Source organism: Helicoverpa armigera, chromosome 1 (assembly GCF_030705265.1).
Source record: "Helicoverpa armigera isolate CAAS_96S chromosome 1, ASM3070526v1, whole genome shotgun sequence".
Classification (NCBI taxonomy): Eukaryota; Metazoa; Arthropoda; class Insecta; order Lepidoptera; family Noctuidae; genus Helicoverpa; species Helicoverpa armigera.
Window position 1 is genome coordinate 12,600,107 of NC_087120.1, and position 18,554 is coordinate 12,618,660.

Below are 18,554 nucleotides of genomic sequence, written 5' to 3' on the forward strand. Positions count from 1 at the left end.
ATTATTTAAATATTTCTCAGGGTGTAAATCAGTTTGTTAGCCCTCTAACTACAATTGCGTGCGCTGGTATGTGGTAATTATGTAGTAATAATAAAATCACATTTTTCTAGGCAAGTTTGTAAAAAATCTATACATACAATTAAACTATAATTAAATATTTTTCAAAATAAAGTTCTTTTTCGTATAGGTATATTTTTCATGCAGCCCAGTGGCCTACGTAAATCAAATAAGTATATTGTGGTTAGTGCGTTTAAGTTTTTCATACTTAAATAGATTTCTGCCGTTGAGTATTATTCTTTAGTACCTATAGTTTATTGAAATCAAATGCGCCTGAAACTCAAACATTCACCCTGACATCCCACCATCACCTAAACATGTAAACAATACATTAAATTTAGCATTCAAAAGTCAATCAACGTGAAGCAACTGAACCGTGCACGCGATAATACAGCGGGAGCGCTAAAATGATAATCATCAAAATATTGCATCAGTTATCGAAATATTGTAAGTGTCAATCAAAGAATTAAGTCAGTATTGTCGAGGCACGCGGCCGACACGCGCGGTCTCGCTTCGGTGAACACTCGCATGCAACATTTTAGGGGCTCATTGTTTTGATTTTTGCGCGTGAAATGACACGGATACGTCATATTGGCTGGATTCGTTGGTTTCAAGCTTATACAACAGCGGTAAATACAGAACGCGGTTTGACCAATAGGGTTTCCGATTTTTATTGGAAAAAATAAATAAAATTGAATTGAATGAAGTTTTTAGGTTTAAAAACGAAATTAAGTGTGTGTAGTCATTTTTGGTTTTCCTTAATTAATAGACTTTAGTATTTTTTAACGCGGTGGCGATAGCGTACTCTTTTATTTAAGGTGTTTAAATATTCTGTTTTCTACTAATGGAGACATAAAAAAAATACTTTCTATAATTTCATCAATAGAACAGGACTTAACATTCAATCAGGCAATCAATTAGCACATCAATACCACAATATATCAGATTTAGCTGTTATCTAATGACCAGTGATAACATCACACATGACCTGTCATCTCACAGCCGATAACGAACGGAGATGGCATACCAATAGTTGTGGTCTAAGCTATCTGGTAGGACGGAAATGCTGTGATTTCTGTTCTGATAAGGTCAAGCCTAAAACCGTATATCGGCTAAGTTTAGACGACGACAGCGATTTATAGTTGGGAATAAACATATATTCGTCATAGGCTGCGAACCCACGCCTGATAATCGGTGACCATTTTTTTGTAGAAGAAAAATACAGCACACTGATAGTACCTAATAGTGCAAGCCCGCGTCGTCCACTCATCACACGTCCTACACAAAGTCGTCTAGAAAATCCTAGTCAAATAAGACTACAAAAATAGCCTAAGTAACCTAAGTAATAATAAATAAACAATAATAGCCTAAGTAAACGTGTCTGTAAGTTAGTATAACAGGACATCCGTAATATTTAAGCTTCATTCATCTGTATCTATACTAAATACTTATACTAATATTATAAAGAGGAAAACTCTGTTTGTTTGTTTGTTTGAAAGCGCTAATCTCCGAAACTACTGGTGCGATTTGAAAATTTCTTTCAGTGTTAGATAGCCCATTTATCGAGGAAGGCTATAAGCTTCTTTTTATCCCGGTACGGGAAGTAGTTCGCACGGGATGCGGGTGAAACCGCTGGCAGAAGCTAGTTATAGATATATAAGTCAAAGAGACTTACCTTGCGAACCTTGTGACGTAGCGTGAGTAGACCAAGTACTTTTGTATGAGGCATCTGAAAATAAAATACATACATTATAATAATGTTTACATGTAGGTACAAATTCTAAAATTGTTTTGACTCTCTGTATAAACGTAGTCATTGGTAAATAATGTTCGAGTGCATTATTAGAAGATTGAAGCTGCATGAGCCACCTATATTGTAACTTCAATCATTGATTCTTCAATAATTTGATTGAGGTAGATTAGTAAAAATTTGCTTGACGAAAAACTAAGATCAGATCAAAAAAAATATAAGTGTTATACATTTAACAAAACCAAAGCCTTCTTGATATTTTAAAATAGAGTTTAAATAATAAATCTCTAAGAAGAAGACGGATGTGTCAGATCAAATAACGATGTTTATAAAATCTTTGATTTTCTTCAAGGCATTTGTTTCAATTCCTATGTTAATATTAGGAACTGTTACGAGTTTGGATAGGTGAGACCGTTCTTGAGTTATAAAACAACAACGAACCGACCGTTCTTGAGTTGTAAAACTAATGCCACTTGCATTAGTTTTTATATAAAAAGATGTCTCACTGAGCAGCCTAGTATCACACGTAACCAACTATATTACCTCTACGAAGTTTTCAGTTAAACTAAAACTTCCAGTTTATCAGGTTCGCTCCCAGTACTGATGCATAACGGGTTCAATATCCGCATCGGAAGTTCATCCGAACTGTTGCCAAGTGCATCCGTCCTGATCCGTCCGTATATAGGAGCATTTTGTGTTGCATCACATTGCATACCTGACTGTATTATCTTACACCCGGTTATTTCAGTTGGGGTACAATTGTAACGATAATTAGGTATATATTAATAAATAAATTAGAAAATTATATACTTAAATGTGTGACGAAATTGTTAATTTTATTATTTTTGGAAGCTATAACTTTTTTTTCTTTTTCGAAGAAATATGATTTTAGCAGCGCTATTTTATAGAAATAGCAAACGTTTTTGGAAAGTATCACTTTAGAGTGTCTTACATAGCCTAATCCGCTTTACTACAACCCAAGCAATTTTTATCTTAGACTCAGAATTAAGCATCTATTTACTAGGACGCCGAAGTCCCTAAAGAGAATGATAAGTCGTGGCATTGAGAAGTAATTGACGATGAAAAAATTATAAGTCACTTGAATCTTGATTATTTAAATCCAATCATCAAGTTGGTATTAGGAAACAAAAAATATATGGTCAAATTAAAATTATCCTTTTTATAATCGGTTAAAAATAATTATAGTATTTATGTAGTTCTAGATGCTACTTGCAGGAGACATATCACAACGCCCTGATTAAGGTAGGATGTATCCGTCAGTTTAAAATAACACATGTACCGCGATTAGGCAAACAATTGTAGGACGTACCGCAGCACTGTGGATTTAAAGAAGGTAATGAAGAGCCTGGTGCTCATTGGAACGCTTACGCAAGCAGTTTACAGTAATAGTTGAAAGTTACTAGCTTTTTCTGCTAGTTAAGCCTGGGCGTTAGTTTATAATCCTAAACGATCCTGGCGGCGGATTATCATTGCAGAGGCGGCGACTATAGGCAGAACGTAGAGTGAAAGAAAGCGCGAAGCTCAAGACCGAATGCGATGACAGAGCACTGTGGATGCTCTCTGCCCCATCTAGGGGAATAGAACTTTAAGTCAAGTAAGTGAAGTTAGTTTATAATCCTGAAGGAGCCATCGGAGAGGCGTTCAATGTGAACACAGTTATCTCACCACGCCCTGTCATCCGCGTCGGTTTGTTTACGCTTGCACTTTACATTTCATACATAAACTAACTAATATATGAATACAACCGTCTTTTTGTTTGTTTCAATTGCATAGTATACGAGCTGAATTTATAGAGGCTTTATTTAATTTGAGACCATAGGAATATGCTACTTTTATCCGGGTATGGGAAAATAATCCAGTTATAGATAAAAAAAAACCTATAGGAATTTTTACAAACAAAATCCTTGCTAATAATACAACACAAAATATTAAAAATATAGGCATTTTTTGCTACCATCCCTTAAAACCATAACAATTTTATTTACCGCTATACAAAACCACTGATCCGTCCCTCACAGATAAGCATTCTTACATCGTCCCCACGACTTGAAGTGAGACAGTAATGCTCATTTCCACACTTCAGTGAAAGGCTTTCAACCCCTTCAAACCGAGACAACTACCCCCGAGGGCTTTCAGTCCTTAAAAGGTGCCAAAATACCCCTCAGCAGGAAAATTATCCAGGTGATGAAAGACTTGAGGATCCTACAGGAGCCATTATCCGTGAAAACGATGGTAAAATAATAAGCAACTAGATAGAAACTAGCGGCTAAGGGCCTGGTGAGTACGACGGCTTAAAAAAATGTTTCAGAAATAAAAAGTTTGTATGTATCGTCTTGTGTCTGTTCTTAGTATTCAACGTTGTAAAGAAGGCTTTGCAGTATGCAGATATTCGAGGCGTCATTAAGATTGACGTGGACATGAGCAATACTGGCTATGCATCTGTAGCGTATTTCTTTCAGCTACTTTCTGTCTGACAGTCTAGACTTTTATGCCTATCTAAATTCAAAGCTCACAGTGGTAACCACTCCTTAATCTATAGACCCGTATTAAATAAACTGTAGGTATCTAAATATGTTAATCCGAGGGAAATGTCTAATGAATACTTTTTTCTTTAATGAATTAGAGACATGTCGTAAGAACAGCTGGACTGAAAAACGCATAATAATTAAACTACAAGACCTAGGCCCACCATCCTCGTATGTTGCGCATTGTTCTTATGTTACTGTTACCTAGTCCTTGGTGCTACGCGTATTACTATGATCAGGTATTTACACGGTATCAGATCGACTGACTTTTTTTGCCAACCGCCGGTCAACTGTCGGCCCTCTGTTTACTCTTAGTGTTAATTATACACCGTAATGCGCTCATGATGCGACGATGCCATTTCGTTAACGCAATTGTGCCATAGCATGCGCATGATGTACAACACCGGTGAGGAGTCTTATTCCATTTCTAACGACATACAAAACCTTCTCTGTAAAGAACTCATGAGTGTAAAGGTCTTCTTTTTGTTTCAAAAATAGAATTTTCCGTCATTTGTTTTTTCATCTCCCTTCGGCTTCAACAACACACGTTACAGAATAGAACTAGTTGGAAATATTCTCGTACAAAACATGGCGACATTGTTGGCCAATGACAGCTGTCCACACGGAAGGCTCTATTTCCGTTGTCATCTACAAACGTTCGAATTCTGTTCACATTTTTGTTTGAACATTTAATTTTAGTGAAAACGTTACATGAAATTGAATTAAGTAATAGAAATTGTTGACACTGGGGCACTCGCACACTATCTTTAGATAGAATAGTCACAATTCTTTCTGTGTACGACTTTCATTAAAACGTACTTATTTTGATACTAGCAGAGGAACTTGTTTGTATGCACTAATCTCTGGTATTATATATTTTTTTAATTGCAAAAGCTTAATTTCCAAACAACTATTAGGAGATATATTTTATTTTATCTCGTCAAAAAGCCACAGAAAACACTTTTAATAAAAGCTTGTAAAAAGACAGCTGACTGTTGCGACTCGGAAGGTGCGTCTGATTTAACCTCAAATAAAAAATGTAAGGTCACTACATAAAAAATCAGCAATAATATAAATTACATTTTAGACTACAAATGGGCTAAAAATTGGGGCCGCCAAAAATGGCAAAGAAACCCTTAAATGTAGACACAAATTAACTAATACTTTTATGAAAACTATTATCATTCAAACTAGGTATTGTAAAAATATAAATTAAAAAATCAAAAAAGTTTTTTGCTAAAATTCGGTTGATGTAAAGATTAAAATTATCTACTTCTACTAAAATTTCATTCAGGCGACATGGTAAGTGAATTCCAGACCTTTGTAATATGCGTCATTTTCATATTAATTTATGATCCCAAAAACATATCAGCCGACTAAAAGTGTGCAATGTGCGGGAGCTTTTATGTTTCTAAAACGGACAAGAAAGTAACAAAATATAAATATGAGGACGGAATATCTAAGCAGAGTTTTACTAAAATCAGTTAAACTGTAAGTAAATAAACTATAGTAACACCAGCTAGTTCAATCTAGATTCAGCGTAACTAGACTCAAAATTATACCACATCTGTACCTACTGAAGACTATGTACTAGCTACTTAAATACTACTTATTGTCTTATCAAAAACATCAGAAAGAGAACATATTTTTTTTTCTATTCTTAACGGAATAAGGTAATTTTTTATGTATCTAACGTCATTCTAACTAAAATACTCAAAACAATTCCTATAACTAGGTACCCACAGTAAATACTTTCGTTATGTAAGCTAAATCTAGAACCTATTATTTAATAATATAAAAATATATCTATAGGTCTTTCATAAGCTAAGATAAAACGAAAAATTAATTTCATTTTAAGAATAACTTAACGTGGGTATTTAAAAAAATAATCTATTTCAGGCTGACATTCTAAAGGACCTCGGGAAAAATTGTATAACATAGTAATCAAACATATCCTATTGAAATACCTAGGGAATGCTAGTCTATATAAAGCCACTGATTGAATATTGGCACTGATCCACACTATCCTTAGTACTTACGACCTTTTGACCAAACTGTGCTTACATCACACAACACTTCACGCGACACTGCACAGTACACATTACAATAATACAATAAGATAATATAAGGTATATTCACCCGCAAATAACATAGAGAAGTTGGTGAACGTGCCCGAGCGACTGAGATAGTCGGCGGAGCTTTTTATATCGAGCATGATTCACGAGCGGTGCCACATGTCGGTGCGTACGGCGCGCCCTACGACAAACTTTGTGACTGCACGGCCGGCGCACGGGGCGGCGACCAACCCTAACCACGCCTCAACACGCCCCCTCTCACCTCAACACACCACCCCGCCAATAGCAAAACACTCCGGCTAATCTTTATCCGAGAAAAATAAACACGGTGGGCGGTAGATAATGACGTAGAGCGCCGATAATCAGGCTTTGTGGGAGCCGACGCCCCGCGCCGCCGTCGCACAGTTTGGCGAAAATGGAACCGTTCGATGCTTTTTTTCAAAGAGCATAAAACGTTTTTATTAAAAGCCTATTGCCTATCGAAGTTGGCACTCGTTTCGGCTTGTTTGTCAGTCGCATATTGTATTTTTTTTATTAATTCGCCCGCTCGAATTTCGGGCTGGAACAATGACCGCCTTTGTGTCCCTTTTGTATTATTTTTATAAATTGCCTGCCTTTTCCTATCTCGATAATTGTCCATATAATTGGCTGGGTTTAGGCATATTGTGTTTTGTATTTTGGCACAATGCTTTTCAGGTGTTGTTGCGTGTAAACATTTTGTTTGAGCATTGTCTCGATTTTGGGTGCTCGTCAATATGTCCATTTCATTTGAAGACAATGAGGGTTTTGGGTGGTACAAACAGGAATACCTATAGACACAAAATTCCTTTGACAAAATCGCAATCAAATGGCTTTGACCATTCGTACACGTTATCTTCAAACAAGGCCGGGTAGTGTTGTGGCTCCGTGCTCGATTTATTATAATTTATGCCGCTGGGTTACGGTCACGACCCACGAGCCTGCCTCGACAGGACGAAAATACTACTTAGAGTACATTTTTTATGATTCATAACACAAAAGCTTTGACAAACAATTGTTCAAAGGACCGGCTCCTTAGATTCGTAAAATTTATTACATCGAATCAATAATGTTAATCTGGTGAAGGTTAAAGTTGCAGGTGATTAAAAAAGGCGTCAAACCATACTCGATTTTTACGTGAGCACTAAAAAAATACAGTAAAAGATTTTTTTTAATGGTATTTAATTGACTGAACTAGAAACACTATAAAAAAGCTCCCATTACATTTTGTACTCATCGTTCTATAGAAATTTTTTCTAAGTCATATCTTCACCAGACATCTTTGCAAGGCTTCGAAAATCATTGAAGCGTAGTCACCGCAATACGGTGCTATTACTGTACTACATCGGCAGCGTAGGCTGCCTACGACTTTGCTACGAAGCGTAGCTGCTACGACAATGCTACAGCTATCACCTTTGTAGCATCTTGTTGCTACGAAGTATTATTTTATACTGTTTTATTAAAAGTTATACAAAGTTTTGTTTTCCTTTTGAATGATTTTTTAGATTAATCATTAGCCTAAATTTAGATATACTGTGCCTAAACAAAAACTTACATTTTTAATTATTTAAAAGCACTGCGTTTACTAAATAGTGTGCTTTGCTAAATGGTGTTTGACGATTAGATTCGACAGTCACTAAAACAGTGTTTATCTTTGCCTATTGCAGAACACTGTCAATATTGGTCATCGTCAATATTGACTTTAACTAAAACCCCGTTAATCAGATAATCATGCTTACTCGTACCATTATCCACCTAGTACTATTAACATTACAATTTCTTTAAGCATGACCAAAGTATAAAGACATATACATATTTACTACATAGGTACATAGACAACCTCGTATATGATTGTTTCTTTCGTCTAAATCCATCCAAAGGTTGTCTGTAAGAGATCTCTTTTACCAATAAGACCACCCATTGTAATATTTTAGTTTTTTTGTTATTTAATTTGGTGTACTTAATAAAGAATACATCTATCTATACCCCAAATTAGTCATTCCACAGCTAATCATTGTAACTCAATCAGAATCCTAATTCTAGGTCATATCCTTACATACATATAGTACTAAGTTTTCACAGTACGTAACTATCGATTGGCTGTATGTTCTACTATCGGTAGATAGGTACCTACCTACTCGTTTGATAGACGCCGACCGAAGAATATAAGGCTTTAGAACGCCGTCTCTTGGGAACTTCATTGTTATATACCTACTATTTTACATGTCATTGTATTAAATTACTAGCTGTTGCCCGCGACTTCATCTGCGTGAGCAATATAGAATTTCCAATTTCGTTTATTTAATCATTCATTGCTCAACCCCCGTAGGTAATAGCGTGATAATATATAGCCAATGTGTTGAACCGGCCCCCAGCTAATAGTCATACAAAATTTGATTTAAATCCATGCAGTACTTTTTGAGTTTATCCGGGACAAACATACAGACAAACAGACATACAGACAAAATTCTAAAAACTACATATTTGGGTTCAGAATCGATTATGGATCACCCCCCAAGTATTCTTTAAAAAAAATATTCAATGTACAGTTTTGACTTTCCTATCATTTTATTATATGTATAGATTCTAGCTATTGTCTGTACAGTATGTATAACTGTTGAGTACTCTGTGACATTCTTATGTGTTTCAAAAGTGTGTGTTATGTCGATTTTAAGCTTTTGAGTACCTATGTCCTTGTTTTAAATGGTTTTGTTGCTGTTAAACTATACCTTAACCTTTGGATTGCCCAGCACTAGAAAAATATTTAATTTTTTCATGACTATTTAATAATTTTATTAAGTTTACTAGCTGTTGACCACGTTCCGAGGTAATGCTACATATTTCCCGCACTCGGATAAAAAGAAAACCTCCTTTTTCAGGTTCTTGACTTTCTATTCATCATTCATTTAAATCCGTTAATTAGTTTTTATGTCAAAGAATGCACCTTAATTATACATATCTGTATTAATATTATCTGTAATAAAATATCTATATTTTATTTTCATCGAGTATCAAAGTAATCCCAAACAGTAAAAAAATATCTTACTACAGTTTCTGCGCTATTTTATTCACCTTTTTCTTCCCTAACCGTGAAGTTATGAAGCTAATTGAGTGGGGTACTGTATTCTAGTGGCATTAATGGATGTTGGTGGGTAGAGCACATTATCTATGGTGTTGATCACCCCTGGTGTCCCGTAGGGCGATCCGACGCCTCGGTGGTCTACTGCTAAGGACTTTAAAGTGCGACTACTTAAAAAAAATACTTATTGTTGTATTTTCTTTGTGTCTAAATTATATCTTCGTAGATAATGAATTTATTTCTGGCGTCAAAAAATTTCACTTTACAGCTAGACTCAAAAATTTTAGCATATTTTTACTTATTAATTATTATCTTGCTTTGGTTTGGTTTCTGTACTCTAATATGTATAATAAATAAATATATTATGAGCCATTTTGAATTTTAATCTACTCAGCGTTTGAAAATTTATGGATTCTTTACTTCTAACATGGAATTGTCCAAAAACATTGTAAATTAACTTATCTACGAAGACAACGACTGCTAAACAATGTTTGATTAAGTTTTTCAACGCACATGACATTATTCATAACTTATACTGCTACAAAGCGATTCCTATATACAATACATTAAGTGTACGCAGGTACCCTGTTTCACTAATTTCAAGACGAGCAACCCAAAAATATCATGAAAAACCCTCCAAAACCTTTTGAAACAAACAAACAAATCCTGTATCAGGTTATTATTTGCTCGCATCTTATCTCGTGTCTATTTCACCCCATACATCAGAGGAGCGTAAAAATAATAATTTAAACAAGCAAACACCTCAAGGCTGTAAGCGTGTTCCCTGTGTGCGTGAACTGTGTATGTGTGCGTGTCTGTGTGAGTACAGCCATGATCGATGCCAGTGCGACGTTGCCGTTCCGCGCACTTCCGGTTGCGACGGTGCCAGCCCTCGCCGGGCTGCGTAAAACTGAAATTGTGGATTAAAGCCTACTTTTTTTCTATTTTTGTGATGTTTGATTTCACTTTTTGGGTGATGATTTGGAGGAGATTTTGATAACACATTAGATAGCTGTACACGGTTTGTTCAGCGTTCAAAATTCTCTTTAAACTTAGAACACTGTTTTCCCTATTAGCTTACTATTATTATCATTTTATTTATGGCATAATCACACACTGATACTAATTTAAAAAAGTAGCATTTAAAAAAATAGCAGGTATTTACAAACAAAATTAATTATAAGCAATCTAACGAATTTACAACCACTTTTGTTGAACTTCTATTTAATAAATAGAAAAGCATTTATTTTAACAAATGAAATAGATAATTGTTAGAGGAACATTTTGCAACGAAAATTACTACCTACAGTTAATATTTCAAAATATCATCCCCAATAGCTACGAGTCTAGCTTTTAATTATTTCCCATGCCTCGCTTCTATCGAAATATGTGAATATTGGAATCAAAACTTCAATGGCAGTTATGCAGCGATAGGAAATCGAGTAGCTGCAGGGGAATCACCGGCGAATCGAATTGTCCGATTTCTCATGCTGCACAAATTTCATTAAAATTTAATTAACTGCTGTTAGTTTTCAGTTTAGTGCTGACGTTGTTGAACATTCAATTGTATGCATTTTCAGCGTTGATGCATTTCTATACTCTATCACTTTGTAGTGTAAGTCAATATCTTTTTGTTTGTCCGTTTTCGAATTTGATGAACCTATTGGATTTTTTTTTCACTATTGGAAAGCTATACTATTCCCTAGTAGGTTATATTTTATCCGGGTATGGAAAGAAGTTCTCTCGGAATGCAGGAGAAACCGCGAGAAAACAGCCAGTCAGTCATGATATGTTAGGTATGTGCGTTACATACACGTTTTAAAGAACTAGCTTCTGCCAGCGGTTTCACCCGCATCCCGTGGGAACCTCTGCACGAACCCGGATAAAAAGTAGCCTATAGCCTTCCTCGATAAATGGGCTATCTAACACCGAAAGAATTGTTCAAATCGGACCAGTAGTTCCTGAGATTAGCGCGTTCAAACAAACAAACTCTTCAGCTTTATAATATTAGTATAGATTAATAAAAATCGGTACCCGGTCAGAGATACTCCGATAATAAATAGAGTAGACAAATTACGTTTAAATTCTTACTTTAATTATAAATGCCGGGGTCACTCTGTCTGCTTGTCACGCTTTCACGTCAAGGCTACTGAGAGTTGATTCCGAGTTTTGTAAGTTTACGCGCTCGATACGTAATTATAACTTGGCTGAAGTAAAGAGTCGTATGCTACATCACATGATTAGAATATAGCACGTTCATTCATTTTTCCGGGTAATGACGTTTACTATTTCGCAAGTGAGCGCGTTTAAAATACAACCAAGTGCCGATGACAGCCTGTATTAAATAGACAGTTCTAAAATTATTGCAACGTCATTCAGTTGTGTGATAATTTACGTATCGAGCAAGTTAACTTGCAAAAATCGCACTAGGCACTCTGATATCAATGGTATTTGGGAACTGAGCTAGTAATAAATAACATGATGTTATTTAATTCGAATAATGTTCGATTCTTACTCTAAATCTGACCACAGTACATCGTTTAGCATTTTCGATCAATTCAGGCTGCGAAATATAATAGCATTGCTTCATAATTTGCTAAATGGATGACGTTTTCCTATGCCAGTTAACGACAGGATTTAATTGATGTATTATTTTACTAAACGCCTTAGCTAAAATACGTACATAAGTACTCACTACTGCTGCTGCTATAGATCTCACAAAAAACTCATGATTGGTGATTTCTCCAAGCATTTGAATCTGAGCAGTAAAATTAAAGTGTCTTCTATGCGTCCAAGAACCTGCTAAGTAGTATTCGTTAGTTGGATATGAACGAATATTTTCCCTACGGCTATAGACTTGTCGCGACGCTTTCCGTCGGATCCCGTAATAACTGCAAATCCGTACTATTGCATTTATTCAAACATAACTTTAAGTGAAAATACCTTGCACTTAAAGAAGTTATTTTTATTAACGTCCCATGTTTTTTTTTCTACTGGATTTTAACACTGTTGGGTGTAATATTTTTTTATGGGCAATTGAATATCAACACACTCAAAGGCCTGAAAACTGAATTTGAAATCGAAATTCTGTATGTTACTCTATTTCTTGGCAGATTTCCTTTTAAAGCAGATAAATGTCTGGTATGCGAGTCTTATGTGACTTATTACTGGCATTACACGAATGGGTTGATAGCAAAAAATTTTGGAGTGGGGTTTCTACCAAAGAAAACATAACAGTAATAAGTGACAGTAAAATGTGCGCTTCTATTATATGTTCTGTAATCAATAATAAAAAAGCAATAGCCATAGGCATTAAAACATTATTCTATCGATTCCACATATTAAATCGGCTTTCTAAATCAAACGGATATTTAATAAAACCTGCAAAGTTTACAAAGTCAAAATACGACTGAAAAATCAACTGTACATTTTATGCATGTGTTGGTGACTATCGCATATAATCTGTGTATCACACACACATGTACACCCCACCTGTTACATAGGTACATAGATATTTGTTTACATCACCGGATCGAGGCGCTGCGAGACTGCACGAACCTCTATCTATACTTAATTTAAAATTAATACAACCAGCCGGCACACAGGAAATGAGCTTAGAGCTGAAGGGAGCTCAGGGGGGCAGGAGCGACGCGGGGAGGGTGGGGGCAGCCAAAACTCCGAATTAGACGGAGCCGTCGCTATAATTTGATAACCATTGCTCAGCTCATGTCGCATAAAATACGCGCTTTGAGTTGTTTTTTCGTTTCGTTATTTAATTTTGCTTTCATAGATTTTTTTTCAATCTATAAATTCGAATTAGTAGGAAAACGACGGAAAATGCTTCAATGGTTTTCGTTACGGTAAAGTTTTCTGATACTTAAGTCAATGTTTTAGTTCGATATTCTAATTAGGTTTGCTATTCCTGGTACTTCCACGTCACTGACAAAGCTTTGACTAGTCTTTCTTGTGTCTTCCTTGTTCCTTAATCTACTTCTAGGTCAAAGTAGTTCAGCGAAATTGTGTTACATGTATGTTATTGTGTTCTAGGGAACTCTGAAATTGTTTTAGCTGCTCTAAATAGCAAATGTGCTTAACAAAGCAAGCATTCTCTTGTGTAATGTGTCCGATGACGAACGCTCAGATAATGACGCTTTGGCGGAAATAATAATTCCTAACATTAGGCTTTGAAACTTAGGTCAATGATTTTACGATGATCGGTCAGCACACTCAAAATAGTTTAAAACGAAAATAGTTTTACTAAAGTTTTATTCACCGTCGCATCACATGTCATATTTTGAATATCTGTGGCAGTCGTTACGGTTAATCAGAAACCAGTAAATCTGACAATTAGTCTTACCTGGGTGTTATTGAATTGCCCGGGTATCTGGGTTGAGCAGATCAGATAGGCAGTCGCTACTTGTAAAACACTGGTACTCGGATGTATCTGGTTAGACTGGAAGCCGACCCCAACATAGTTGGGAAAAGGCTCAGTAGATGAAGATACATCGTTTGTTCAAACTCAATTTGAAAAGATTTACATACTTCTTGAATGTTCCGATAACATCCTGTGTTGTGATAACATCATAGTGTCAACTACGTCTAGGTGGAACTTCTTCCTGTAACCGGATAAAACATAGACGGTGTTACCCGCCGATAGTGTAGTATTTAGTATTCTAACCGTGAAAGACTTTTTCCTGTAGTCGTCAGTAATTTCGGAGCCTATTCAAAGCAAAGATTCTCTTTATAATAACTAAAAAAGAACAACTATATATGGATGTACAATTACCTAGATATTAATTAATTTGCTTGATTTTTCTCAAACTGTAATACCTAAGGTTTTTATTCAACATTTTAAATTATAGTAAAGTTGTAAAAAGTTTTCTTTAATGACTGTGTTTCTTTTTAAACTGTGAATATTTTCGGATATAACCCAAGTTTACATCTTCAATATAGTAGCCCATACTAAAATCCTACGTGTAGTAAACATCAAGCCATGGAAATGCGAGTCACTGCACTGCGAATTCAATTTCACAGGGAACAAAACACCACATGCCCTTAGTTCGATCAAGATACCCAAATAATTTCCCGAAGCTGCTTTATCGAATAAGATAGAAGCAGGCTAGGCATTGTCCTTAGAAATCTTGCATCTGGTCTTGCACGTCCATTCAGTACAAGACCTATATAAGTATAGGCCATATGTTAGAACTTGTATAGGTACATATCCATGCATAAGTCCATATATGTAGGATAGGCCTATGTAGGTTTGAAGCGTCTGCATATCTATTGTTCAGCTTGAAAAGCTTTGTGAGTTTCATAAATGTCTGTCTCTGAAGCGTTCCGATGAACTATTTTCAGTATTATTTTGCAAATATGGAATGAAGGCGAAAATAAGTGAATTGGATTGTCTTTGTATGAAGATCGGATTAATCTGGGACTGCTTTGTGTTGAAAAAAATATAAGTAAAACTAAATAGAATAAAGGCTCCAGCAGACCGGATGCGTATGCGTAGACGTAAGCGTAGTCACGCGCGTAGTTACGGCGTAACCATGAGCTTCAACTTGCTTGTAAATCTATTCTTTTAAGGCATGTATTTAACGCGCCGACTAAGTAAAACGAATATAGGTTTTAAAAAATAATAGAGTGGGTACCATTTATAATGGGTTGGCAGCTAATAAGGAGTATCATAATAAGTAAAAGGTAGCATATTAATATATCAATTATGAGGTCCGTTTTAATTTAAACTAGCATCAAGTTTTTCTTTTGGCAACTGAATTAATATCTAAGCGAAAACTTAATGATGACAATAAAATAGAAAATGGGCATTCATAAATAATACAAATCAGGGTACATTTAAAATTGTTTGGATGAAGAATAAATATAAACTAGCTCATATTATAAATATATTGTGCGACTTTTTAATAGCTTTAAATAAACTCTAAAATGGCATGAAGAAAAAATATTTTGCGGCTGCTATTTTTAAAATTATAGGTGAATAGCATGGAAGTAAGCATGCAACATGCAGCAAGCATGACTTCTGTCACGGCTCCGGCGTTGCGGGGCTCCGGCGGTCCCATGCGAGCTTATCGTCGCAGATGGTTTTCACGCTCACCCGCGGCGAGCGCTGAAACTATCTGCGCCTCAGCTCGCAGGCCGCCTCGCCCCTCCGCGCCTACGCGGTTTTGAATAGCATTTTTTACCCAGCGACAACAAAAAGGGGTAGGGCAGACAAGACTACGTGGAGTCGGTTTTGCAGCGATTCGTCACTAACTTCAATTTTTAACACAATGTTTTTTAATTGAAGGTTATAAATGGCAATATGCTAAATAAAATGATCCAAATTAAATTGTACCATCTTCATAGTGCGCCAAGTGAGATAATACCACCGCACCTTCCGCCGTTTTCAAGAACTTATGATAACAAAATATTAATAATTAACTCTTATTCCTTTTATTGTAGTCCTTTTAATATTTAGAGCTATCCACAAAGCGAAGCCTGAAACAGGGTTTTTGGTCGGCACAAAATAGTTGGTAATATATTATCTTTGCCACCCAACTAACATTATTAGTCGCCAAGTCATTATAAATAGCTCCTCACCTAATATTTCATTTGACTGGTATAGTTTATTTGCTACCCAAACCAGGCCTCCGTCACTCCATGTACTTGCGCGCTATAAGTGCCTACCGCCCAGCCGAGCGGTCTCGGTCCGCCGGCGGATCAAATTCAGTTGCGGTTTTCACAAGCGAAGCGCGCGCACACCGTTCAATTTTTAACCGACTTCTAATAGTGCTGTTCGTTCGTACGCGCATTACGATGCCGTGTGGTGCCTTATGTGCTGTAACTTTAAAGATTTTTTTATTTTACCTACACACTGATGTATATAATTATGTTTTATCTAGGTTTCTTCTACAGTCAGCACCAATAGGTATATAAAACAAAACAAACTTACAAAAATAATAAAACAAACTTTAAAAAAAGAGAACCGACTTCAAAACACTAAACCGTAAGAAATAATTTATTTTTTGATGTCGGTGCTTTTTCGATTCGTAATTACCAGCTGTTAACACCAACATAATTACCAGCTGTTAGCACCAACATAAAAAAAAACCCAAATTATTTCTTACGGCTTTGTGCCTTATTTGAAGTCGGTTCTCTTTTTTTAAGGCTTTTTTTTTCATTTCTAGTGAACATCTCCGAAGATCATCATCAAACTAAGAAGAATTATACTTATTTTAAAACGTTCTCCTAAATGTAACAAATCCTTTTCTGAAAATCGCATCGATATCGGTTTAGCCAAACGCGAGATTATCGCGCACAAACATGCATACCTACCTACAAACCATACAAGTCAAACTTCTCAGTTTGGCCTGTACCTATATCTATTCACCTCCTTTTTTTTAAGTTAGTTAAATATTTTATAAATGATAAAATTTTTAACTGCCACATAAAAGTCAGAACATATTCACAGTTCTCAATAACATAGATAAAAAGTTATGTTAATTTAATTTTACCGAAGAGGCAGCCCTGCGATTACTGTGGAATCGCGCGGTGCGAAGCAATCACTGCTGTACGCTTGAGCATTTAGGCGCATTTTAGCATACAGTGGTTGCTGACGCGAAGGAGTAGGCAATTATCGTAATAGGTATTGGAAGTTTTCTACTGAGTGAAGTATCTGTAGTAATCTGTGCCCAAACGCAGCTGCTAGTTTTTAGTTTTTATAACACCCTTAATTTTGAACCTTACATATTATAATAGTCGCGAAAATTTTTAATCGCTGGCAAATTATTTTATTTGTTGCAAACATTTGTCGACTTTTAAGTTATTAGTCACCCGGAAAATAATAAGCCTTCTTTTAATAGTGTCAATATGAAAACCAATTCAATAGACGTATCATAATCCAACTACTCCATTATCACCACGACTTCCAATTCACGAGCTGTCTTCAACTCATCAATCCTGATTGCACTACTTCATAAGTCAGGATATGTAGCTGTTTGATTCTTGGACGGACATCCCTATTAGTATTGTATCCGAGAGACACTCCATACATAGTCGTTTTCATAACTGCATCTGGCATTCCTAATCCATTATCCATTTTACTCGTAGCTGACAAGTTAGCGCACCGTCTCCTAGGTCCGTCAAAAAAGGGGCTTTTTCTGACTCAACCGAATAAAATCACAGAACAAATTTCTCTCACACAGAATTAAGTCTTCGATAAATGGCTAACGAAAATAAAACAATCCAATTTAAATTGTATTGTGCCGTGTATATATTGTCGTGAATTGTTTGTGTTGAACCTACATAGTGTGTGTTCCGAATAGAACCAAAACAATTTGCAATCGTCCTTGTTTACCAAACTCTATGAAGTGCAAATACAAATAAAGGAATAACAAAACTCATGAAACAAATACTAGAAACAGTTCTTCACGCTAAATTGCATTTCATCAGGTAGACTGAGTCATAAAGGGGAAGCCTGCAGCTATGAGAGAACTCGGCGGTCCGTTGGCTTACAGAAAAAGGCCACCGGCTTCATTGAAAAAGTTGGCGAGAACTTAAATTAGTTTACCCAGCGTCGAAGCGGCTTCAGTCAGAATAAGTTGGACTGACGCACCCAGATGCAGGCTATAACTTTTATCAAAGGCGTTTCGGATCAAGCGCCAAATTGTTTTCAGTCCGCTCGCTTTACTGTAGTTATAATTGTACAGTACATCAATTTCTGGGTTGTTAGTAGCATGGTACAAGTAATGTATGTTTTGTTTATTTATTTAAATAATATGTTAATATTGTAGTGTGGGTTTAAGAATAATTAGTGATAAGGAAAACCAATACTTTTTTTCAGAAATCTGACCGAGGACCTTTGGTTGTCAAAAAAATGTTGGCACGCAATGATTGCTTATTCCAAAAGGTTTGTTCATACTAGGTACAATCAGCAGCTACTAGAATTTTGGTTAGTACATTTGTACGCAAGGTTCACCTACTTGAACAATAGAATACCTGCAATGTCTAAAAGTTATCTGTATCACTGTATGAAA

General features: G+C 35.9%; 1 protein-coding gene across 4 annotated transcripts in view; it reads right to left on the bottom strand.

Moving 5' to 3' along the window:
* Positions 1–18,554, bottom strand: part of LOC110379988 (DNA-binding protein D-ETS-3) — a 64,310-nt gene that overhangs the window by 20,436 nt on the left and 25,320 nt on the right. For all 4 annotated transcript variants that reach the window (XM_064035553.1, XM_064035545.1, XM_064035547.1 and 1 more), the window contains one exon: positions 1,733–1,786. In XM_064035553.1, coding sequence (XP_063891623.1) covers positions 1,733–1,786 — 54 coding nt within the window. The remainder of the gene's footprint in view (positions 1–1,732; positions 1,787–18,554) is intronic.